This window comes from Phanerochaete carnosa, assembly GCF_000300595.1.
Source record: "Phanerochaete carnosa HHB-10118-sp unplaced genomic scaffold PHACAscaffold_2, whole genome shotgun sequence".
NCBI classification, from domain to species: domain Eukaryota; kingdom Fungi; phylum Basidiomycota; class Agaricomycetes; order Polyporales; family Phanerochaetaceae; genus Phanerochaete; species Phanerochaete carnosa.
The window spans coordinates 3,536,839-3,558,921 of record NW_006767629.1 but is presented as its reverse complement, the minus strand read 5'-3'; the positions used below and the strand labels follow the sequence as shown (position 1 = coordinate 3,558,921).

The window sequence follows — 22,083 nt, the reverse complement described above, 5'->3', positions numbered from 1 at the left end:
TTCCATCTTTTGGTATCGATACACTCCTTTGGTTTAAAGGCTACATTGCTCTAATGTGCTGGTCGCAATATTATATCCATTCAGTTTACTCGACGGGGCTTACACTTTTGCTAGTTCTTCGCAAGAGACTCTGCGGGAAGGTCCTGGTTCAGCTTGTCCATATCCTTAAGCACAAGAAGGAGAGGTGCATGATCGCTGTGCGCCCTCTCCTTCGGGTCTTCGAGATACTCTATCTCCACAACGTTGTCGGCCAAGATCCGTTCCACCAACGCGTAGTCGACCCTGGCACAATCCGACCCTTGTGGCTTGCCCTTCGCGAACCAACTGAAGCATTTCTTGTCTCCATGCCTCTCCCTGAACACGTCTACCACATTTGCCGCGGGAATAAACCTCTCGTTAAACTCCTTTCTCGCGAGCGAATGGGGGTACTCCGTGCGCAAGCGGGGGAAGCAATCCGCCGGCGCCAGAGAGATGTTGAAGTCGCCGACAAGCACGAGCCGGAGGCCGCGCGCCTGCATCGCCTGGCACTCGCGCAGGAGGAGGCGGTTGAACTCGCGCTTGCGCTCGTGCCGCGTCTTGGGCACCGCAGCCCGTCCCGTGGGGTCCCGCCACGGGTGCCGCTCCCGTTGAGCGCGTACACGTTCACGAGTGCCCAGCCGCCCGCGAGCTCGAGGATCACGATGCGCCCCTCGGCGTCCCAGTCGACCTCGCGCGCGGCCACGACGCTGCTGGGCTCCCGCACGAAGGTCGACGTCCCGAAATGTCGCTGCCCACGCGTCGCGCGGTTCAGCGAGGTGTAGATGGCGTATCGCGGGTCGGGGTCGCCGCCGTGGCTGTTCACGGCAGCCTGGAGGGCGGCGACCCACTCTGTGTCGGCCTGTCGTGCGCGGACCTCTTGGAGACAGAGGAAGTCGGGGAAGCTGTGGCGTTTGAGCAGCTCGCGGAGGTGGTGCGGGCGGGGTCTGTCGTTTGTCGCTGAGCCGCCAATTTTCTTTGCAGGAAGTCCGAGAAAGGGTATGGGTGTTTCAACGTTCCGGGATAGAATCTTGGTCAATCGCGGGGTATTGTCCGCCGTGATCTCTGTGGCTTCTACACGTGACTTCTTCGTCCGAATAGGCTGCCAGGATTCCAGTGTTGTCTGGGCCTCCGCGGGTCGTTTCGACATAGTAGCGCGAAAAGTAAGACGTCGACCATACAGAGCAGGTGGTCGAGGCCGAGAGCAGTTCCAATTGAAAGCGATGAGGTAATGTGGGAAAATTCTGATCTGAGAGCTTCGATTGACAGCATGCTGGGGCAGGGGATCGAGGAGGGGTGACCTGCTCTATCTTGGCTTTCTGCCTTTCACAGCCAGTATATGATGGGTGCAAGGTGTCCTCATGTAGCCCTACTCGACTCACCTTCCACCCTCCAGGAGAGCAGGTCGATTTTGCACAGACTGTCACTATGCGCATCTTTCCCAGAGAGCAGGACAAGCTTCTTCTACATCAGGTATGCATACAATTACTGAGAGAGACACGAAACAGCTTCTCACCAGCTTGCAGGCTGGATATTTGGCTCAGAAGAGGCTTGCCAGGGGCCTCCGCCTCAACCAGACTGAAGCAGTCGCCTTGATTGCTTCTCAGCTTCACGAGCTCATCCGCGATGGGAAGCACTCAGTCGCAGACCTAGCACAGCATGGGAAGAGGATGCTAGGACGCAGGCACGTTCTCCCAGGAGTTCCTATTCTCGTTAAAGTGATACAGGTCGAGGGCACCTTCGTAAATGGGTGGGTGTCACAACAGAACGATGATGCCTAATGCCTTCTGACAGACACGAAGGGTATTCCTGGTTACGGTTCGCGACCCTATCTGCACCGAGGATGGCAACCTTGCTGCCGCCCTCTACGGTTCCTTCCTTCCTATCCCGTCTGCGGATCCGTTCTCGCATGTCGATACGTCTGAGTTTGCGCGAGACAAAGCCCCGGGTGCCGTCATAGCCAAAAAGGAACGGATAACCCTAAACAAGAACCGCAAGCGCATTAAGCTCAAAGTCACGAACAACGGTGACCGACCAGTGCAGGTATGCTATCCATAACTTTGTTTGAAAAAGCTGGTTGGCTCAGGCTAGGGTCTGTTAAAGATCGGTTCTCACTACCACTTCATCGAGACGAACTCGGCACTCGATTTCGATCGCGGCAAAGCATACGGAAAGCGACTTGACATTGCAGCTGGCGCCTCCGTTCGTTTCGAGCCTAGCGAAGTTAAAACGGTTACACTGGTCGACATTGGCGGTACAAAGATCATTACGGGAGGTAACCGGTTGGCTACCGGCGTAGTAGATCCCTCCAGAATAGGTAAAATCGTCGTGGACCTGGTGCGCCAGGGGTTTGCGCATACACCAGAGCCGGGGGCCATGGAGCTCGAGGTGTCCGTACACAACACCATCTCGCGCGAAAACTATGTGTCCCTGTTTGGACCGACTGTTGGCGACCGCGTACGGTTGGGAGACACATCACTTTGGATCGAGGTCGAACGAGACATGGTAGGGCTTAGGTCATTATACATCGCAGAGAGCTCAACTTGGCATTGTAGACTACCTACGGTGACGAGCTCAAGTTCGGTACGGGAAAGACTCTCCGCGAGGGCATGGGCCAAGCTACGGATCGTTCCTCACAAAAGAGTCTGGACCTCGTAATTACTAACGCTCTGATCATCGACTGGTCTGGTATCTACAAGGTGGCCCACTTGTTTCACCACTACTGTTTTTGTTCTGATCTTCGACAAGGCGGACATCGGCGTGCGCGACGGGATTATCGCTGGCATAGGAAAGGCAGGCAACCCCGACGTCATGGACGGCGTCGACGAAAACCTCGTCGTTGGCTCATCTACCGAGGCTATCTCCGGCGAGAAGCTCATCGTCACCGCGGGCGCAATTGACGTCCACTGCCACTACATCTGTCCCCAGCAGATCCCTGAGGCCCTCGCGTCGGGCACGACGACGATGATCGGCGGCGGCACGGGCCCGGCGAGCGGCACCAATGCGACAACATGCACGCCGAGCCCGTTCTACATGCGCCACATGCTTGCGGCGACAGACGGCCTGCCGATGAACTTCGGTTTCACGGGAAAGGGTAGCGACTCAGGCCCCACCGCGTTAGAGGAGATCGTCAAGGCCGGCGCTTGCGGGCTGAAGCTGCATGAGGACTGGGGGGCGACACCCGCTGCGATTACCAACTGCCTGGCCATCGGCAAAAAATATGATGTGCAGGTCAGTCAAACGCTTATTGAGACGCCACCTTCTGTGACGTTTGTTAGGTCAATATCCATACGGATACCATGAACGAGAGCGGGTTTCTCGAGAGTAAGCCATCTCGTGCGCTAACGGAGCGTGCATTGACTTGGCGTTTGATCAGCCACTCTAAAGGCATTCGGTAGCCATACCATCCATGCCTACCATACGGAAGGTGCTGGTGGTGGGCATGCGCCTGACATCATCGCCATTTGCGAGCGACCCAGGGTCCTGCCGTCTTCAACTAACCCTACGCGCCCGTACGCGAAAGATACTCCGGATGAACATCTCGAGGTAGGTCCCCACTCAATGCCTCTAAACCGCGGCTGAATTCTTCTCGGACATTAGATGATCATGGTCGCCCACAATATAGACTCGAGCAATCCAGAGGATATTCTTTTAGCGGAGTCGCGTGTCCGTGCCCAGACTATGGCCGCTGAGGACGCCTTGCACGACATAGGCGCGATCTCGATGATCTCCTCGGACTCGCAAGCCATGGGCCGCGTCGGCGAAGTCGTGTCTCGCACGTGGCGCACTGCGAGCAAGATGCGTGAGCTCATGGGTCCACTCACCTCCCTAGGCGACTCCGAGGGCTGCGACAATGGGCGCGTGAAGCGCTACATCTCGAAATACACGATCAACCCGTATGTATATGCGCGTCAATGTGGCCCGTGTGGGGTAGCTGATGTCTGACTGCTTACCAGTGCCATCACCCATGGGATAAGCCACCTTGTAGGCCAGATTGCAGTCGGCCAGGTTGCCGACCTGGTCCTCTGGAAGTTTGAGAATTTTGGTGCGAAACCCGAGATCGTCCTCAAGTCCGGCGTCATTGCTTGGAGCCAGGTACGTCCCTGTCCCCCTCCTCAACACTCTCCACTTTGTCCGACATGTGCGCGGCAGATTGGTGAACCGAACGGGTCTATCCCGACCGTCCAGCCGTTCTTTGGCCGGCCAATGTGGGGCGCATACGCCGCGAGCGCCGCGCTGAACTCGATCTCGTTCGTGAGCGAGGTGAGCATCGCGAACGGCACCATCGCAGCGTACGGACTCGCGAAACGGGTCGAGCCCGTGCGCGACTGCTGCGAGGTCACGAAGGATAAAATGAAGTGGAACGACGCGACGCCGCAGATGCGCGTCGATCCCGAGACGTTCGAGGTCTTCGCCGATGACGAGCCCATACATACTACTCCGCCTGCGGACACGGTCCCATTGGCGAGGTTCTACAATCTGTTCTAGTGGCCAGGACTGGAGAGGGTCATTGGGATGAACCTCGGCTGCATAAAATAGCGAAGAAAGTGTACAATAGGTCGCACAAATGAACGACGAATGGAATATCCAGATTTTGATCTGACCACCGAGCGGAGTGGAAGAGCGCTAGACCGGAGTTATACGCTTGGAGCTGTTCTTCTTTCGCTGACAGCCGTGTGTCACTGCAAAGTTCGCTTCTGGCAGTGGAAGTCGTAGTCGCAGCAGAGAACGAACTAACCAAAAGGGATGTCGATGACGTAGTGCGGACAATCCCAGATCTCAAGCTCAGCCAGATTTCGATTTGCGCAGGGTGATCGTCGGGCGGAGTGGGCATGTTTCTCACCGACTGCTGTCGTAATGTAAGTTCACTTCTAGCATTAATTGACAATTTGCTTTCGGCTTTGACAACCACATACACAACATCCCATTCAGTGAGAACTCTTGTACACAAAACCGCTGATCTTCGTGCACATGTTGCTCATGAACCGCCGCAGCGCGGTGCAGCCTCCTTTCGACTCGGAGGGTAGGACAAATCGCCGGTTGGGTGAGAACAGAAGCGGAGCAGCGACTGTCAGCACCACCAAACCCGCAACGACCAGGCATGCAGCAGGGGCTGTCGACGGTCCAGCCATCCCAAGTGCGGCCGAGTAGCCTACTGATGCGGCAAAGATGTACTCTCAGGTGGGGGGCTAGAAAGAGATGGCGCCGGATAACCCACTTGTCTGGGAGATGTATCCAGCATTCCATATTATCTTCAAGGCAATCTGCGCGGCAGCCCCTGCCGTCGTTACTACCGCCGCGCCCACTACTATCCCTACGCCTTGGTGACTCTCCGTTAGCACCTTGCTGCGTAAAGCATAAACGAAGGAGGGGCTTACTTTGCCAATAGGTCAAGGACATGGAGGAGATGGATAAGGTTGTCGTGCGACTTGCTGCCTATCCCCTCATATATATACAATCTCCTGAACACAGCCGGTAGTTGACCCCAGCCGGGACGTCGGCAATGCAGCTGCTACCCTTTTCGCCTTCCATTATGATGATTGCCATCTCGGGCGTCGGTACCCAAAACTTGGTGGCAGGATGCACGGTTTTACTCCAACTAGGGATCTCACGGGCGACATGGGCTGCGTTAGCCTCAGCATGCCATATGGTGCATGAGGTCCGCTAGTTCCTAGTATACGCGAGAATAATATGTCTTTCCTGTACGTGCCAGTCTCTATAAGACGATAGCTCTCCTGTGAGTGATGGCATACTCAAACCGCCTTTTGTCACAGACCGCTAGCATCGGCTCGTCCTTTCGTTTTCCATATATTGATGGCAGTGCAACGTTCATCAAGTCAGCAGGTCCTGATATCGGTTTGAAGCCGATTCAAGAGCAGAAGGATGCTATACTTACTTGTAACGCTCCGTGATAACTATCGTATTGTATCTTTGAGGCGCAGCCAGTCAGGGTATATATATATCCCTCCCTGGCTTCGATTGGTTCACCTACCTCATCAACGCGTCATTGGGACAGATCCTCTAGGCCGCCCCAGGCAGCTTGCACGGGGACGAACCACGCTTGGCTCAAGTTTCCTGTCAGATTTTCTAGCTCGGTGCAACTCCTCCTGTGTATATGTCGCATTTTGCACGATTTTGAACATGGAGACTCGGAATGATCGGAGATTGGACCGTCCTTCGACTGTGGTTGGTGATGTGATGGGGGCATCCCGAAGCATTCTATCAGCTGGGTAGCCAATGCACTGTGACATACAAGTGAATTATATGTGGTTCGTTCATATGCCCTGTCTGCAGGAGATACAATGCAGTAATGTTGTGCAGCAGAGTCCAGGAAGCGAATGCAAAACGTTTTGAGCGGGTCGAAGGCGTCTTCAAAGGCTTTGTGGCTACGGAGTGATGTCCGGATTTGATCCACGTTTTAGTCATTTGCGCTGACTCCCAGAGTAGCCGAGTGCTTATACTGGCATGCAATCAGGCACAACCATGCAGTCACGGAGAGACGCGCCGTTAAAAACCTCCAGCCTATCCTTAGGCGCACCTTATGCTCCGCATCGCCGTTTCCCTGCTCTGACCCCCTTCATTCTCCTCGCCTTTCCCCCAAGGATGGCGTCCCGCACGACAAGTTCGCTGCTCTCCCAAGCGCTCCTCTTGCTCTTCGCCTTTTCGTCGCTCGCCGTCGCTCGGCAAATCCCTGCCAATGCAAGCGATATAAATCCTTTCACGGATCCCAAGGATGACCCGTTCAATCCTCTGGGATACATCACGAGTAATGGGTTGACGGCCATGGCTGTTGGTAAGTTCCCACTTTCCTCGATCTCCGGCGACCTACTCCAGATCGTCGTCAAACCTGAGACCATCCTGTGCATCGGCAGCTTTTCCAAATCCCAACAGGTCCGTTTTGGGCGGGACTACTCTTTTCAGATGCCGCGACGACCGTCCTTGACGTCGTCGGGGGACTGTGTCCATCGCTGACTGCTCGCTGACCTCGAAACGCGAAGCTAATTTCCTTTTCGCCAGCTATCACACTTGCAATCGCTCTGCCACAAACATGGTTTACATGGAGAATAGGCGGGCGGTTCATGCTTGCTATGGTCATCGCAGAATACAGTGCGTGCATTTCCGCTCTCTCTAAGCCTGGCGACTGACACCATATCCTCTGTAAAGCCTATACGCTAGGTATCGCCTTCCGCTTTGGCCTCCACACAAACCCGGACAGCAACGCATTTTACATCCTCTACTACCTCTTCGTCACTCTCTCCCCATGCGGCTTCATTGCCGCTGAATATGTCCTGCTCGGCCGCATGGCCCGTTGGCTGGGGGCAAACAACCACGTTCTGATCCCTCCGCGCAGGATTACGCTCGTGTTCGTCTGCTCGGATGTGGCCACGTTCCTGACACAGGCCGCGGGAGGCTCGATATCCGCATCTGCGCACACCAACCCCAGCAAGGCACAGGCCGGCTCGAGGGTGGGTTCCTTACTTTCTATCGATGTTATTCAGCCTGACAATCACTCCCTAGGTCTTCCTCGTCGGCCTCGTCCTGCAACTCGTGTCTTTCGCCATCTTCATGTGCGTCTACACACGCTTCATATACCGCGTGCGCAAGTACCAGCCCGAGGTCTGGACGCGTGACCGCGGCATGAAGTGGTACAAGGACTGGCGCGCACTCGCGAGCGCCATGTGGTTGAGCTGCGTCGGCATCCTCGTGCGCACCCTTCACTCCCAGCTTCTCTTCTTCGCACACTCATAAATGCTTCGCTTCCCGCAGATCCGTTCCGTCTATCGCACGATCGAGCTCTCCGAGGGCTTCGACGGCTTCTTGACGCGCACGGAGGTCTACTTCTTCGCGCTCGACTTTGTACCGCTCGTCCTCGCCCTCGTGTGCTACATCCCCTTCTGGCCCGGGCGGTTTATTCCCGCCAACGCCGCGCTGCCCGAGGCGTCGCCTCGTCAGCCGAGCACAGATGGCACACTCCCGGACAAGACGCCAGATCTCAGGGAGAAGGAAGACGAGAAGGTGTGATGCTGCTTGGATTGTCTGTTCGTCATCGCGCGTATTTGTTATTCGTCATGATATTTTCCTCTCCTTTCCTGTCCTTCGTAGAGATAGACATTTGCATTCGTTTCGGGAGGTTGACTGTGTTCCATCAAAGACTATCAGGCGTACTGTAGACAGAATGACGTATTATACTTGTTCGAGATGTGCGCATGCAAGGCCGCAGAATTTTGAGTAGAGTCCTCTGGGGCACATTGATTTCGTCCGACGAAAGATTACAGCTCCTGCAGAAATGCTGCCAGACCACCGCCTGCCGCCTTCTTCTCCTGCTCCTGGCGCTCTCTATTCCGAGCCAACATGTCCTGGAGGCCCGTCTGCTTCTTTGGTCGCGACCTGGTACGAGCATCGGCTGCGCCTCGCGCAAGGGCGGGAGAAAGCTTAAACGAGGTGGATGCTTTGGAGGAAGGATCAGACGACAGCGGAGGTGCAAGCGCGGAGACGGGAGCTCGAGAAGGCTGGCAGCTCAGTGCCGCAGTTGGCGTCTGGGAGAGCTGTCTCGAGGGTGCAAGAGAAGAGGGACGCGACGGCGCGGCGATTGGTGTGTGTGCAGGAGAAGGCCGAGCTGAATCAATCTTCGTTTGACCTTGCGGCCCTGGCGACGTTCTCACAAGAGCAGCGGCACTTCTCTGGGTCGCGTGCTGAGCTGTAAGATCTGTCTTCTCCAATGGCAGGTCCTCATCGCACCCACACATGCCACACGTCCTATGAAGGACCCGCACGTAGGGTCGTGTGCCTTTTGCACTCTTTCTCTTCCCTCTCAAAGCCTTGCGAACTGTCCGAATGGACCCTGTGCCGTCCAAAAGATATGCCCCGCACTTTGTGCAGTTCGTAGCCCTCAAAACGTCAGTCTCGGGCCCGGGATGGAGGAGGAGCCGTGCTCTGGTAGAATGGAAGGCGGCCAGAGCAGGAGAGACGGGCTGGAGCATGGAAGGGAGCTGAACGCGAAACTTCGCGGTGACAAGGTCCTCCTTTTGCATTCTGTCGGAAAGGCCTTGCACGAGAAGGCAGGAAGGTCACAGCAAGTAGTGGTCTGCCGATAGGATGTGAGGAAAGGGCTCGGCGCCCACGGGGTCCTCTTGCCCCGGCACAAGTGAAGACCCGCGACACCTCTCACCGCTCGCGCTCATCGGAGACTGCACAGGTTTCAAGTACAAAACAGCTCAAGCAGAAACCCTACTGTACATATATTATTTTCTTTCTTTTCTACTACATGATAAGGAGTTTCTATAGGGACCGTACAAGTTAGACGAATAAGGTAAACGACGCTAACAGCACTAGTACTAGAGAGTGATACTAAGATAGCCTAGTAGGGGTATATGCGCTACAAGTATTCGCGCTGGGGTATACGAAACGTGTGGGGACATTTATAGGCATAATGAGTCATAGAGGGGCTTTAGAATGAGTCTGACGAGTCAGAAAGCGAAAGAGATGGCTGATACCAATCCTAGTCCGATCAAGTCAGTCCTTCCTCTGGACCAGGAGCCTGAGGTGCTCGAAGCTCTGTTCTCCACGGTGACGCACGAGTCCTCTGAACATGTACTTGTCTTCCAAGTAGTCCACCCACTTCACGCCCTGGCTCTCCTCGAACGCTCGCGTGGTAGACAGGGTGCGGGTACGACGCGTGTACGCCCTGCTGACCTTCGTCGTCCGTTCATCTGACAGCTTGCGCCAGTCTGCTTGCCTGATCTGGCGGTGGAGCATGCGGTGAATGGCGTAGAGCACATCGTGCACGGTGATGGGTGGCGCGGGCGCATTGGTGACAGGCACCGTGAGGTACCCCGAATTGGACGGCTGCTCCCTGTATGGCTCGAGCACGACCCGCCAGTCTGGGATCTCATCGCAGGTGATGAGTATGCGCGTCACGCTCGGGTATGTGGCCGTCTGCGAGAACTCATCCTGGGTGAGATGAGAGCTCGAGAAGCTTCCGGGCGCATGCTTGCGCGGCTCGTACGTGTGGAAGGACAGGTCGAAGACGATAGGCGACCTGTGCCCATTTTCAGCGCTTAGCAAGGGATGAAGCTGAGGCTGAGACTGCGGTAGTGTTTGTGGGTACATTGGCATCCACGTGGGGACCTGGACCCAGGCAGCCTGCGGCAGCGCTCCATCCGAGTAACGGCGGTGATGAGTGGGTGCCTGAGGCTGCAGGGGTACCACGGTGGGTAGCTGGGTGTAAATCATCGGAGGCGAGGGGAACGGGGCGGGATTAGGTGGAGGAGCCGTGCCCACCATTCCCGCATGCCAAGATGGTGGCCGAGGGCGATAAACGTCCTCCTCATCCTCAAAGCGTACCCGACGCGTCCCTGCTCCGGCATTTGGAGAAGGCGGAAGCTGAGCTTGAGGAGGGATGAAAGGTGAATTTACTGGCTGTTGGAAGTACGGCCAGAGGTAAGGCGTTTGAGGGTAAGCGAAGGCTTGATACCCGTAAGGTGCTGCCATGCTACGCAAATATCAGGCTGGTGTTGGACAATAAGTTGGTAGACTTGCGTGCCTCCAGGCCTCCTTTATAGATTGTTTTCTCCAAGTGCACAGCCTCTTCTTATGTCGTCCCGCCCGTAGTGTTGGATCAGTAGGAAAAGCAGCAAAGTAGGTCGAAGGGCCCTCGTAATAGCTCGTAGTCGGTCGGTTCTTCTGCACTGCCGTTACACAGGAAGGTGAGTGTGGGGGAGGCTGCGCTGCAGCGGATTGACTGTTGGTAGCGGGACCCTAGCCTGTATTTATGACTGTTCTCACCTATCATGACTGACGGCGCTCATATACAGCATCAAGGGCCTAATGGGCGTCAACCTATTCAGTAACGAACCGCATTTGATGTCCAGCGTGAACTCAAACACGCCGCCTTCCCAGCATGGCCAGAGTTGCACCGAGCACGGTGGACATACGATAGGAGAACACAGATCCCTTGCACAGCCCTGGCTCCCCTCGGCTGCAAATCAACGTCTAAGCAAAACTTTACGCAGCTGATCACTCGCCTTCACCGCCTCCGTTGCGACATGGGCTTGGTCAGTTCCCTACCCAACCAAGATACGAGCCGCGGGTGCTCTGAGGATACGCCGGCCCAACGCTGTGCACCAGCGCGTCCGAAACCGCGCGCCCTACCCGACATCCCGCACCTCCGACGACATTGACAGGGCATTGTGGCTGCGCACGCTTCCATCTGGGCCCGCGGCGCTGATTAAGCATGCGCTGCGGCCCATACTGGGCGGTGAGAACCTGGTTAAGGTGAGTCACGAGCAGCCTGCACCGTATAAGCGTCCCGTTGAGCACGGAGACCATATCAACGAACCCAGAATGTCAAATTCCTTGTCACCGACCCGAAGCGCAACTCGGACCTGGCCGTAGTCCGTGCGCAGCTCTCTGTGAACGATGCGAGGAAGTTCCGGTTGGACAAGAATCGAACTGCGGCTTAGCAAGAAGACAAGGACCAGAACATACCAGAGCCAGACTCATGCCGCCTGGAGGCAAGTCTCATCTAGGGACAGGCATCGTCTTTTAGGGCGTCCTCTGAGGCTCAGTCCGCTGCTGAAAGCGACAAAATCTCTGAAAAACCCCTCCAGGTAAGGTTCCAGCATACGCAGAGCCCGCACAGAGCGTACAGCATCCTCTCTAGGTTTAACCTTCAAGACAGTTAGTATACCGCCCAGGAAGATTTGGTAGGCTTACCTTCGTCCAGGGGCTTGGACGCGCCGGGACAATCATAAGCGCAGACGTGGACAAATATTTGGGCACAGGACTTGCGAAAGGAAGCATCAACAGGCATAGCCAACGTTCCCGCACGGATCACTCTGACGTGTCCGGATTTAGTTTTAGCAAGCGGGTGCACCTACGACGGTAATTTTGGTCAGCACAGTTCGAGAGGTTCAGTGCAGATGTGCCGCTCACTGCTGCTGTCGCGCTGCGCCAATTGGCGGCCTGGTGGGGCTGTTCGACTAGGAAATTCGCCATCGGATCGTGCAGACGGAATCCACTCAAGCAGAATGCATGAATCGTCCGTGTTCGTTACATGCGCTAAGCAATACACTAGGTACGGTTACAAACCTCCAAAAGCGATATATTTGATGTTCAGATATTCCTCAACTCCATACTTGCTTCCTTCTCGTCCTGAAATGTTATGAGTACCGGGAGGATCTCGGGAGATTGTACCAGAGACTCACCAAGGCCGCTCTCCTTTACTCCACCGAACGGAATAACAGCCTGACTAATCGCACCAGTGTTGGTACCAACCATGCCAACTTCGAGCGCCTCAGCGACGCGCCATACGCGGCCGATGTCCCGCGAGTAGAAGTATCCCGCGAGGCCGACCGGCGTGTCGTTCGCGAGTTTAATCACTTCCTCTTCCGTTTCGAACTTGACCAGCGCCGCCAGCGGGCCGAAGGTTTCCTCCGTACACACGAGCGCGTCTTGAGGCACATCCGCGAGGATGGTCGGCGCGAAGAACGAACCCGCGCCCTCGAGACGCTTGCCGCCGTGAACGAGCTGTGCACCGCGGCTGACGGCGTCGTCGACATGCTTTTTAACCTTCTCCACCGCCCTGAGGTGAATCAAGGGACCGTGCGTTCTAGGATGATGTCAGACATCGCGGCCTACCGCAGAAAGCCAAACTTACGTTTCCTCGTCGAAGCCGTCGCCAACACGGAACGCAGCAACCTTTTCGGCCAATTTCGAGGCAAAGTCGGCGTACACAGAAGATTGCACGTAGATACGGTTTGCACAAACACAGGTCTGACCAGTATGCCGGAATTTGCATGCAATCGCGCCTGTGTATACATGGCGTCAACTGGGCGCTCCTGGGAAGTAAAAATATTTACCCTCGACTGCCGCGTCAACGTCAGCATCATCGAACACGATGAATGGAGCATTGCCTCCGGCTTCAATGGAAATTCTGTCTGACTGTTAGTCAAACAATTGCATGAGTGAAGGAAAGCGTACACACTTCTTTAGAGTTCCGGCAGCATACTTGTATAGTAACTTCGCGACAGGCGTGCTTCCAGTGAATGACACTTTCTTGACTATCGGATTCTCGCACATCTCGCGACCAACCTCAGCGATATTGGCATTAGTAGTTACGACGTTGATGACACCCGGTGGGACACCCGCGCGATTAGCCAGCTGTATATGATTTGTCAGCGCAAAGTCTGAGGCAACGAGCAATCAAAACCATACTTCGATTAACGCAAGACATGTGTACGGCGTCTCAGCTGGAGGCTTAATTACGGCTGTACAGCCTGCTGCGAGAGCAGCTCCGAGTTTCCGAGTGATCATTGCCGATGGGAAGTTCCAAGGAGTCATGATAGAGCTGGAAATAACTAAGGTTAGGCTCTTCAAAGAATCGGTTGAATAGGACGCGAGCTTACACGACACCTGCGCCACCAGGCCATGTTAGATATTAGTAATTCCCGACATGGAAATCTTACTCACCGATAGGTTGCTTTATAACCACGTTCCGCGTTGTGGGGAAAGGAGAGGGTATGACATCTGTTCTCAAATAATAAACGACATGGGTGACAATGCAGATAGACCTTGATCGTACCTCCGTAGGTGCGAACGGCCTCTCCCGCTGCATCAGAGGATCAGCTGGAAAGCCATACGTGCATGACCGGTTATACGCGTACCAAACCACTATGATTCATATGTTAAGGATGGCGCCCTCAGTGTCTCGAGCGTGGTGTACGTACCTCCAAGAACGACGAGCTATAATCATTCTCACCCTTGGCTTCCTTCAAGGGCTTCCCGTTTTCCAGAGTCTGCAGACAGAAAATTGTTGTATCTGTACGCAGAGCGGGGCGATCGTACTTACAATGAGCCGCGACAGATCATCGTGATGCGCTTTCATGAGATAGTAGAATTTCATGAGGATGTCGTGTCTCTCCTATACGTCATGGCTTGTGAAAGCGCTCCAATCGCGCAGATTGCGCATCCGTACCTTTGATGTGGTCTTACTCCACGTCTTGAAAGCCGCGGATGCGGCCTCGATAGCCTGCTTTGTCTGTGCAATGCCGAGGTCTGCTACCTGTCCAAGCTCCTCAGAGGTAGCAGGGTCTGTGAGTCCCTTATCAATATCATCGCGGAATTTTAACTCGAGGGCAACGCACTGGTGACTGAGAACTTCTTCCCATCTTCTGCGTCCACCCATTGGCCGTTTATCAAGGCTTGGTGGCGGATAAGGCTAGCATCCGTGAGTCCAAACTATTTTTGAGCTGTGAGCATCACCTCTCGCGCTCTGTATCCTTCAGTGTGCTCACCGTAGACGTGCTCGCCTTCCTATGCTGCAACCGCATTCCTTTGTTCCTGGGCAGAAACGCGTTGAGTTCGATTCGTGCCGTACAAGCCCCAAGGGCAGTATATAACAGTCTCGTCGGCGGACTCATCACGATTGAGGGCCCTGATCACGATGACTCGGGTTCAAGTCGGGCCCGCTGCGCTTGAATTGCGTTCGTTAGGCTGCGCGGTGCAGGCGTGTTGGTGGTCGGAGTGCAATATGAGGGTGGACGGAAGTGCACCGGGTGTCATGTCATTCCCTCTCCCAGTTTAGCGCGCGAGCGCGCGTCATATCAGGTGAGACAGGCGCGACTGGATTATTGGATGGAGCAGGCTAAAGCTATATCATGAATGGTTTCAAAGTGTCAGGCTAAAGCTATATTCATGAATGGTCTCAAAGTGTAGAAGACTGAGTAGGGTTGTGGACACAGAGTGGGGGTATTATTAAGCACTAGTATGTATGCCTATTCCTCTATCACTTTCTTGCTCTTGCACTGCTTTTCTTGCGAGTATCTGTAGCGCTGCCATCTAGGAAGCCACCCAGCTCTAAAGCATTTCTGGCCGCTTGATTGATGTGTTTGAAGCGATCGGGTCCTAAGTGAATCCCGCCGAAGTAGCGCGTCACGACCACCAATACATCGTTGACCTCCTGGATCAAGTCAGCCAGTAGCATCGCCACGAGCTGATAGGCAAAGAAGATAGAAGGTCTACTCACGAGGATTTGCAGAAGATGCGCTAGCCTACCTCCTGCGGCGGTCTCACCATCGTCATCGTTATCTATCGGAGATAAAGTGGGATGTTAAATGTTCGTAGTCCCCGTTAATATCGGAGCCAACAAACCTTGGTGCATCACGCTGCCAACCCGGCAGCGCCAGGCGCTGATAATAGGATGTGCAGCGCGAGCTATACGCCGGTCCGACATGAGATGCGCCAGAATAAGTGGAACCTGAAAAACGCCTCAATGTCAATAAACACAGGTCAAGAACGCGGGTCGAGGCCAACCTGGGACGGGTCTCTTACACGGCAAGCGCGACCAACGAATACGCTCTTGCGGTCCACAATCGGCTCTGCTTCTATGATCACGATACCCTGTGGGATGTTCGCAGATATCGGCGCAGACGTCTCCTCCCACTGTTCATGCAATCCAGAGACCTTTTTATCCTTCCCCTCCTCCACATCTGGTACATTGACGGCCAAGTTCTTTTCGTCCTCGCGTAAAAGTTCGCCTGCGATCTTCTCGCTCTTTTTAGTGTTGTACCATTCTGTGCATCGCTCCTTGGCCCATTCTAGTCCGTCAAATACGCATACGTTATCCGCAACCCATTCTACACCTTCGCTCGAGATGTATGTCCGGAGGACGGCACCAAAGAGGGCATGGTCGACGCCAAATGGTCCTATATATCGCGAGAGCAGCTGCAGCTGAGGAGCAGCCGCTGAAGGATACGTTGGAGGGATTGATATTAGCACGTTGCACTGGACTTCCTCATCATCTGTTGCCAAACTATTCCCCTCAACCATGTTCCGTTCAGAGAAGGTGCGCGCACTCACGTGAGAACTACTTCGTACCGTACCGTCCCAGCTTCTCGATTTTTCGGACTCGAGCTCCCGTTGGACGACCACGGCTTAATCGCATCGTCGCCGTATATAGATTGTAAGACTACATCCCGAAGACGAGAGCAGCATGAGAGGCGCAATCTTCACGGCTTCCAACGGGAAAGGCAGCTCGCACCCCCCAACTCAGACGCGACAGGTTCGCGTTCTGGATCCGCTGATAGCTCAGCGACAAGTTCGTCTATCGTCGCCATTTAATCTAGGTCCAATGTTAGGAATAGTTTGAGGTCACCAAGAAAACATGCAAAGGTGAAAGAGAGTGGTGGTCAAGAAGAGAGATGTGGCGAGCGTCTCGAGAAAGAATGGATCCGGACTTGCTCCTGCCCTCCACCTCCATCTCCCTGCCACAGTTCCACTTTGCAGTCACACACGGCTCAGTAGCAGGTGTTTTCGACAATTATGCCACTCGCTCAGCAGCAGCAGCAGCAGCAACCGCAAATCAGAGTGATCGTCAGGTTGCCCTACAACCGACCCGATGAACCAATCCCAGACCCTCCACGAGTGGGTGCAAGTGCAGCCGCTTGACCATAACGCTGAGACAACATTGGAAAGAACAGATAGAATGGAACGCTGAGAAAGAGCACTTTCTTTGGGAGGTTATCGCCAAGTCCAGAGTTGTCGAAGGCGCGGGAACAGATTGTGAGTGATACCTGGGCCGTCCGATCCAACCGTGCTCACCGCGCTCAGGGAAAGGGCTGGCTAACCACCTACAAGTTCCTTTACCATACCTTCTATATCGCGCTCAGGTCCGTTATGAGGAAGACTTACGCGGCCTTCGTACAGCACTCAGTCCAACTTCACCTACGCCACAAGAACCTGTTCCTCCTAGACCTGCGAGCCCTCCCGGATCAAACAATGCTGGCGGAGAGTACTTCCCCAGATTACCTACTACTGAGAAACACCCTTCTGGACGCAGAGACTCCTTCCGTTCCTCCAACGGCGGTCCCATGGCCGCCTCATCCTCTGCACGGCCCTTAACTATCCGCACGCGGCTCAACTCTCTGCGGTCCGTCAGCTCGCCACAGAAAGTCACATCTTCTTCCGTCCTCACACTCCAAGGCCCGAAGCGCGCTTTTCCCGCGCTACGGCCCCTTTCACCAACGTCCTCTCGACCTTCTCCTTCGTCGCCCTCATCAGGCGCTGATGGGGGTTCTGAAGGAGAGGAGGAAGAGGAGTTGCACAAGCTTGAGGAGGAAGAAAGGCGCATCGAGGAGCAGGAAGCTCTGGAGAGAAAGCTCAAAAATCTCGAGCTGAAGATGACTCGCGACGCCCTAGGTCTCGTATCTTCGCCTACTCGACCGCCATTTGCTAGACGGGACATCGACCGGAAACGCCTTCGACTGTCGTCTGAGTCCGGCATATCCTCCGGTATCCATCATCGACTCGCCATGAGCCGTCGGCCCAGCATCAGCCACACCCCGAGTCACCACAGCCTGTCAAGTACTACGAACTCTCTCCAGGGCTCAATTCCTGACATTCCTTCCCCGCCACCCGAGCTTACCAGTCAGCCTACTTCACCGATGACAAGACACTTAACGCCCGCTACCTCCCCCAGGAGTCCACCAGCGGTATCGCACAACATGGCATTTGGGACGATACGAGGTTCGACGACGGCTAGCAGACGATTAGGTGGCAATGTCCGGAGCGACAGAGGCAGTGAGATTGGGAGCACCCCTTCCAGCTTCAGTGACCTGAGTGGTAAGATATCGCTAGCAAGTAGCTCATGCTGTCACTGACCACCTCCACCTCAGATGCAAGTCTGTCTTCCGCAATGGAAAGTTCGTTGATGTCAAACATCCGGGGACAGAGCCCACGGGTGTAAGCATGGGTTATTCCCTCTGCTTTATGGCTTCTGATGACATGATTTGCAGATCCTCGTTCACACGAAGCAACCTCGGTTCCCGCAGGCCCAGTGCCAGATGACACTGCACTGGCCTTTTAAATCTTTTTACACGTCGTTACGACGTTGTGTTTTCTCATTTGTCACGCGGGGGTTGATGTATATCGGACTGGATTTAGCTCGCAGATCTTAGATGCGCCTTACCCAAGGCGCAGCTTTTGCTCAGCTTCGGCTATCTTGTACCTGCTTTCTCGTCTGTTCTAGTACTTTCTCTGTCATACCGCGCGTTATGCATCATTCAGAGTACACGCAAGCTGTGAGGCAATCTACAAAACCTGCCTTTCTCGGGTCAGTCCTACTCAAAGCCAGCGACTAGACTGGGCACCAATATTTCTTTCCCTGAAAGCCACTTAACCCCGGACAACGACCACCACACATTTTCCGCCTGCTAACCTCCACAGTTTCTGCTTCGCGACACCATGGAGCTCACGTTCGTGAACGATTTAGGCCAGTCGTTTATCATTGAGATCGACCCAAACATGGAATTAGAGAACGTTATGGCACTACTCGAGGCAGAGGTGAGTGACGAGATGGCCCCGTACCTTTCGATTAGCTGAGCGATCGCCCCCATCCCGCAGTCGGGTATACCGGTCAATGAACAGAGCATCTCATACGAAGGCCGGGACCTCAGCAATCCGAAGGCGACGATGCGAGAATGCGGGATCGGTGATCATGCCATGCTTCTCCTTCGGAGAAAGGTCTCGGTGGCTGGACGGTGCGTTCTCATCGCCCTACAATCTAAGCTGTCGTTGAACGGGTTGCTCGATGTAGGACACTGGAGCAGGATGCTGAGATGATGCGCCTCCAGCTGCTCGGCGACCCCGAACTCATGCGGCAGTTGCAAGCGGTATGCCCTCCTAGCTCCCTTTCTGTCCCTCCCTCTGACTGGACATCTACCCTTATAGACCCAGCCCGAAGTTGCACGGGCAGCGCAGAACGACCCCGCACGGTTCGCCGAACTCCTCAGACAGACGAGGGCGCGCCATGTTGAGACGGACGCCGCGATCGAGGCCCTACACGCCGATCCGTTCGATGTTGAGGCCCAGCAGAGGATAGAGGAGGCTATTCGGCAGCAGGCCGTCCTCGAAAATCTGGAGCACGCGTTGGAGTATTCCCCAGAATCGTTCGGTCGCGTAACGATGCTATAGTAAGACGCCTTCTGAGTTCATGGCCTGATAATGGCTGACTATCTCACTGCCCAGTGTGCCAGTGGAAGTCAACGGGCATCCAGTGAAGGCTTTTGTTGATAGTGGTGCTCAACAAACTATTAGTAAGTACAGCATCTATACTGTATCGAGGCGGAATTCTCAACGGCATTATCTATTACAGTGAGTCCTGACCTAGCAGAACAGTGCGGGTAAGTTATCCACATCCGTGATCGAATCATGCGACTGATTGGTATGCAGCTTGATGCGCTTGCTTGACAAACGGTTCTCTGGCATTGCTCGTGGCGTTGGTACCGCGAAGATCCTGGGCCGTATACACAGTGCCCAGCTCAAGCTCGCCGACCTTTTCTTGCCGTGTTCTTTCACCGTCATGGAGGTAATGCCCTTTGTGGTGCCATGTATGTGTGGCGTTGCTCATCACTTCATTCTAGGGCCGTGACGTCGACCTTCTTTTCGGCCTTGATATGCTCAAAGCTCACCAGGCATGTATCGACCTCGAGAAGAACGCTCTTCGGATACGCGACCGTGAAGTCAAGTTCCTCGCAGAACATGAGCTGCCGGAGAAGGCACGCTTCTTCGAGCCGCCGAATCCCGAGGACGTCGCGTCAGCAGCGGGCTCTCATGCGACACTACCCTCCGGCTCTGCGGCTCCGCCGTCACAGCCCTCATTCCCTGGCTCTGGACATACCCTCGGCAATGCCCCGCGGCCAGGACAAGGACGAGGCGCACCAGCGGCAGGTGCTCAAGCGACTCAAGCTCGCTACTCTGAGCAGGATATCAACACCCTTATGAGCCTCGGGGTGTCCAGAGAGGTTGCGATAAGTACGCTCGCCGCTGCAGGCGGCAATGTTGAGGTCGCGGCCTCTCTACTGTTCTAGCGTCTCAGACACTGCGATGCATGGCATGTATGAAAAATCGGCTGACATTGTACATTAGATAACAAATTGGACTTGCTCCCAGATTCAGAGAATAAAATATCACATTAAATACAATAGCGCTACAAACGAAAGCGATGATGTGCAGAAGCGATGATAGGCGAGACGGCTCAGATGAGGCTGACAGAGGTTCGCACGAGACCTCCACGCCAATCCCTCATGCCAGCTGAGCGTCGATGTGCCCAGTCAGTCTGCATACGAGTAAAGGCGTCTTGAATATGCTCTGGACGTAGGGATGTCCGCGCCTCTTGTGGTGCAACAAAGAGTGAGCATGCCGGCAATGGCGAGTCTTCGACCTCTTCAGACTCTTCCCTCCGCATGCGCTTAGCGTCGCCACCGAGTCCCCCTGGATGCTTTCGCTTCCCGAGCATAGGGGACGAGTTCGCATAGATATCCTCGCAGAGGTACGACTCCTCGAGAGACTTCTTCACCTCCAGACCCGCTAGAGTGAGTGAGCGCACCATCTCAAAGGCGAGGAAGCCGACGATGTCGATGGTATCGTCGTTGGCTTTGAGGTCCAGCGCGGGCGGGAGGTTGAGGAACTCCCTGAAACGTTTGGCTAGGGCGGAGAATCAAGATGACGTAGTATTATGAGAGCGCACGTTCGCTTACCTTTCCGATATGTAAAGGAGGCTTGTCGACAGTCAGAGTAGTGCTGGTACTCTTCCCGGGTCATCTGCTTTGTCGTCTCGTCTGCTTCCTGTATGATCTTCAGCATAGGGAACTCTAGCATGTCTTCAGAGCATCTACCTTCAGTCGCGCTAAGGAAGCCTCATGGGCTTCGAGATCATCCTCGTCTTCCTCATCATCCGGAGGTAGGACGTCCGAGAACATAGTCGCTATCTCCCAAGGTAGCTTAATGGTAATCTTCTGAGCTTTGGCGGCCAGCTTGTCTGGGGCGGGGGGCTCGGTCATGGATATCGCATAGAAATATACAGGATTACACGCACCATCCGTACCGTCTTCCGGGTTAATATCCACTTCAGCCCCAGCCCCATCGCCACCAGAATCCTTCGCATGCTTCCGCACGTCCTTCCATGACAGGTATGTCCGTAGTCTGTTTACCTTCGCTCTGTCATGCCGAATGAGAAATATCAAGTCCTCAGCGGAGAGGTAGCGTGCTCCACGCTTCCCGGCCGCTAACCGAGCTTGGACAATCTGCTGAGGGTGAGTACGCCGTGGACTCTTGCACAGAACGGCGCACTCACCAGCTCAATAATCTGACTCCGGACGATATCTTCCACCAGGTTCACTGTCTCCGGCAGGGGATCCTGCACCTCACCGAAGACGAACATCATCTGCGAGATCTCTGTGAAGTACTTGTACTCTCGCCCACCCGCGTTCTCCATCTTGCGTGGTATCGCACTGGCCATGACCGGCTCAGGTTGTGATTGAAGCGGTGGTGGTGGTGCCTCTTCGAGGACTTTCACGCTACTCCCAGTGCGCTGCATTTGTTAAACGTTTCGGTAACAAGTCGATACCCTCTCAGGCCACAGCGGTAAGCAGGGAGTAAAGAACCAGTAATGAACGTATTAAGCGCCGAAACGCTTTCAGTTACTGAGCGTGACAAGAGATAAGAAATAGAGCTTAACTATGTGACGGAGTAAGTAATCAAGGTCACTTACACCTTCCGTCTTAACCGTCATGTCTCCAGTAAACGATCTGAAGCCGGGCACGCACATCGCGACCTTCAGGATAAAGAGTTACCGTGCGGGCCTAACGCTCTATTGGGTTGCCTCGTGTTAGACGAGAGCATCTGTTGGGGTTCTCACCACAGAAGTCTTACTCTTCCGCTTTGCACCCACTACTAGAAGGCCTTTGTTTAACGGTTCTGCGAATTACAGCTAGAAACCAATAGAGGCTTGCGCAAGTTCCATGGCCAAAACGCTTGAGGTAGACTTGCCGATTAAACGCATATTGTCATACAGTGAGTCTCAGGCCGGTTACGCTTCTAGCTTGTGGCATGCCGGGACGAAATTAAGCACTAGACTAGACAGCCGTCGGCGAGACTGGAGCTGCGTTTCTATCCCCGTGGATAGCAACCGCCTGGCACGCGACAGACGTTACAGGCTGGATGATGGTCGTAATTTGCAATCGGAGTGGCATGCTCAAGCAGCTAACCAAATACCCGTGCATCTCATTCGCT

The 22,083-nt window shown here is 54.7% G+C and overlaps 10 protein-coding genes across 10 annotated transcripts; 4 read left to right on the top strand and 6 right to left on the bottom strand.

Moving 5' to 3' along the window:
- Nucleotides 1-342: 342 nt before the first annotated feature.
- Nucleotides 343-1,254, bottom strand: PHACADRAFT_250656 (uncharacterized protein). The gene has a single exon (XM_007392365.1). It carries the CDS (start codon nucleotides 1,163-1,165, stop codon nucleotides 365-367), a length of 801 nt encoding a protein of 266 aa, XP_007392427.1. The 5' UTR covers nucleotides 1,166-1,254; the 3' UTR covers nucleotides 343-364.
- Nucleotides 1,255-1,421: 167 nt separating this feature from the next.
- PHACADRAFT_250654 (uncharacterized protein) lies at nucleotides 1,422-4,614 on the top strand. Its single transcript, XM_007392364.1, has 11 exons — nucleotides 1,422-1,488; nucleotides 1,542-1,765; nucleotides 1,818-2,058; nucleotides 2,119-2,520; nucleotides 2,571-2,714; nucleotides 2,764-3,246; nucleotides 3,294-3,339; nucleotides 3,392-3,561; nucleotides 3,616-3,911; nucleotides 3,972-4,110; nucleotides 4,168-4,614. Exons 1-11 carry the CDS (start codon nucleotides 1,444-1,446, stop codon nucleotides 4,501-4,503), a joined length of 2,526 nt encoding a protein of 841 aa, XP_007392426.1. The 5' UTR covers nucleotides 1,422-1,443; the 3' UTR covers nucleotides 4,504-4,614.
- Nucleotides 4,615-4,836: 222 nt separating this feature from the next.
- Nucleotides 4,837-5,341, bottom strand: PHACADRAFT_250652 (uncharacterized protein). The gene has a single exon (XM_007392363.1). The coding sequence runs from the start codon at nucleotides 5,145-5,147 to the stop codon at nucleotides 4,944-4,946; it is 204 nt and encodes a 67-aa protein (XP_007392425.1). The 5' UTR covers nucleotides 5,148-5,341; the 3' UTR covers nucleotides 4,837-4,943.
- A 1,239-nt stretch (nucleotides 5,342-6,580) lies between these two features.
- On the top strand, nucleotides 6,581-9,010 carry PHACADRAFT_250650 (uncharacterized protein). The gene is made up of 5 exons (XM_007392362.1): nucleotides 6,581-6,808; nucleotides 7,033-7,122; nucleotides 7,180-7,481; nucleotides 7,534-7,719; nucleotides 7,783-9,010. Exons 1-5 carry the CDS (start codon nucleotides 6,619-6,621, stop codon nucleotides 8,035-8,037), a joined length of 1,023 nt encoding a protein of 340 aa, XP_007392424.1. The 5' UTR covers nucleotides 6,581-6,618; the 3' UTR covers nucleotides 8,038-9,010.
- Nucleotides 9,011-9,268: 258 nt separating this feature from the next.
- PHACADRAFT_250646 (uncharacterized protein) lies at nucleotides 9,269-10,742 on the bottom strand. Its single transcript, XM_007392361.1, has 2 exons — nucleotides 10,559-10,742; nucleotides 9,269-10,507 (listed from the first exon to the last, which is right to left on the bottom strand). The coding sequence occupies exon 2, from the start codon at nucleotides 10,504-10,506 to the stop codon at nucleotides 9,529-9,531; it is 978 nt and encodes a 325-aa protein (XP_007392423.1). The 5' UTR covers nucleotide 10,507; nucleotides 10,559-10,742; the 3' UTR covers nucleotides 9,269-9,528.
- A 42-nt stretch (nucleotides 10,743-10,784) lies between these two features.
- Nucleotides 10,785-11,073, top strand: PHACADRAFT_250645 (uncharacterized protein). Its single transcript, XM_007392360.1, has one exon. It carries the CDS (start codon nucleotides 10,843-10,845, stop codon nucleotides 11,029-11,031), a length of 189 nt encoding a protein of 62 aa, XP_007392422.1. The 5' UTR covers nucleotides 10,785-10,842; the 3' UTR covers nucleotides 11,032-11,073.
- A 969-nt stretch (nucleotides 11,074-12,042) lies between these two features.
- PHACADRAFT_250643 (uncharacterized protein) lies at nucleotides 12,043-14,528 on the bottom strand. The gene is given in 15 exon segments (XM_007392359.1): nucleotides 12,043-12,168; nucleotides 12,222-12,625; nucleotides 12,674-12,824; nucleotides 12,876-12,949; nucleotides 13,001-13,176; nucleotides 13,231-13,363; nucleotides 13,464-13,468; nucleotides 13,484-13,542; nucleotides 13,598-13,624; nucleotides 13,680-13,686; nucleotides 13,743-13,811; nucleotides 13,865-13,936; nucleotides 13,991-14,106; nucleotides 14,160-14,253; nucleotides 14,310-14,528. The coding sequence occupies 15 exon segments, from the start codon at nucleotides 14,433-14,435 to the stop codon at nucleotides 12,098-12,100; spliced, it is 1,584 nt and encodes a 527-aa protein (XP_007392421.1). The 5' UTR covers nucleotides 14,436-14,528; the 3' UTR covers nucleotides 12,043-12,097.
- A 210-nt stretch (nucleotides 14,529-14,738) lies between these two features.
- PHACADRAFT_115180 (uncharacterized protein) lies at nucleotides 14,739-16,214 on the bottom strand. The gene is made up of 6 exons (XM_007392358.1): nucleotides 16,055-16,214; nucleotides 15,874-15,982; nucleotides 15,328-15,826; nucleotides 15,166-15,271; nucleotides 15,041-15,102; nucleotides 14,739-14,974 (listed from the first exon to the last, which is right to left on the bottom strand). The coding sequence occupies exons 1-6, from the start codon at nucleotides 16,128-16,130 to the stop codon at nucleotides 14,801-14,803; spliced, it is 1,026 nt and encodes a 341-aa protein (XP_007392420.1). The 5' UTR covers nucleotides 16,131-16,214; the 3' UTR covers nucleotides 14,739-14,800.
- Nucleotides 16,215-16,233: 19 nt separating this feature from the next.
- On the top strand, nucleotides 16,234-18,098 carry PHACADRAFT_181810 (uncharacterized protein). Its single transcript, XM_007392357.1, has 5 exons — nucleotides 16,234-16,437; nucleotides 16,494-16,575; nucleotides 16,624-17,634; nucleotides 17,688-17,754; nucleotides 17,808-18,098. Exons 1-5 carry the CDS (start codon nucleotides 16,336-16,338, stop codon nucleotides 17,857-17,859), a joined length of 1,314 nt encoding a protein of 437 aa, XP_007392419.1. The 5' UTR covers nucleotides 16,234-16,335; the 3' UTR covers nucleotides 17,860-18,098.
- A 1,949-nt stretch (nucleotides 18,099-20,047) lies between these two features.
- Nucleotides 20,048-21,310, bottom strand: PHACADRAFT_88053 (uncharacterized protein; the record flags this gene model as incomplete). The annotated part of the gene is made up of 5 exons (XM_007392356.1): nucleotides 20,048-20,496; nucleotides 20,550-20,637; nucleotides 20,688-20,830; nucleotides 20,888-21,095; nucleotides 21,146-21,310. The coding sequence occupies 5 exons, from the start codon at nucleotides 21,308-21,310 to the stop codon at nucleotides 20,048-20,050; spliced, it is 1,053 nt and encodes a 350-aa protein (XP_007392418.1).
- Nucleotides 21,311-22,083: the final 773 nt, after the last annotated feature.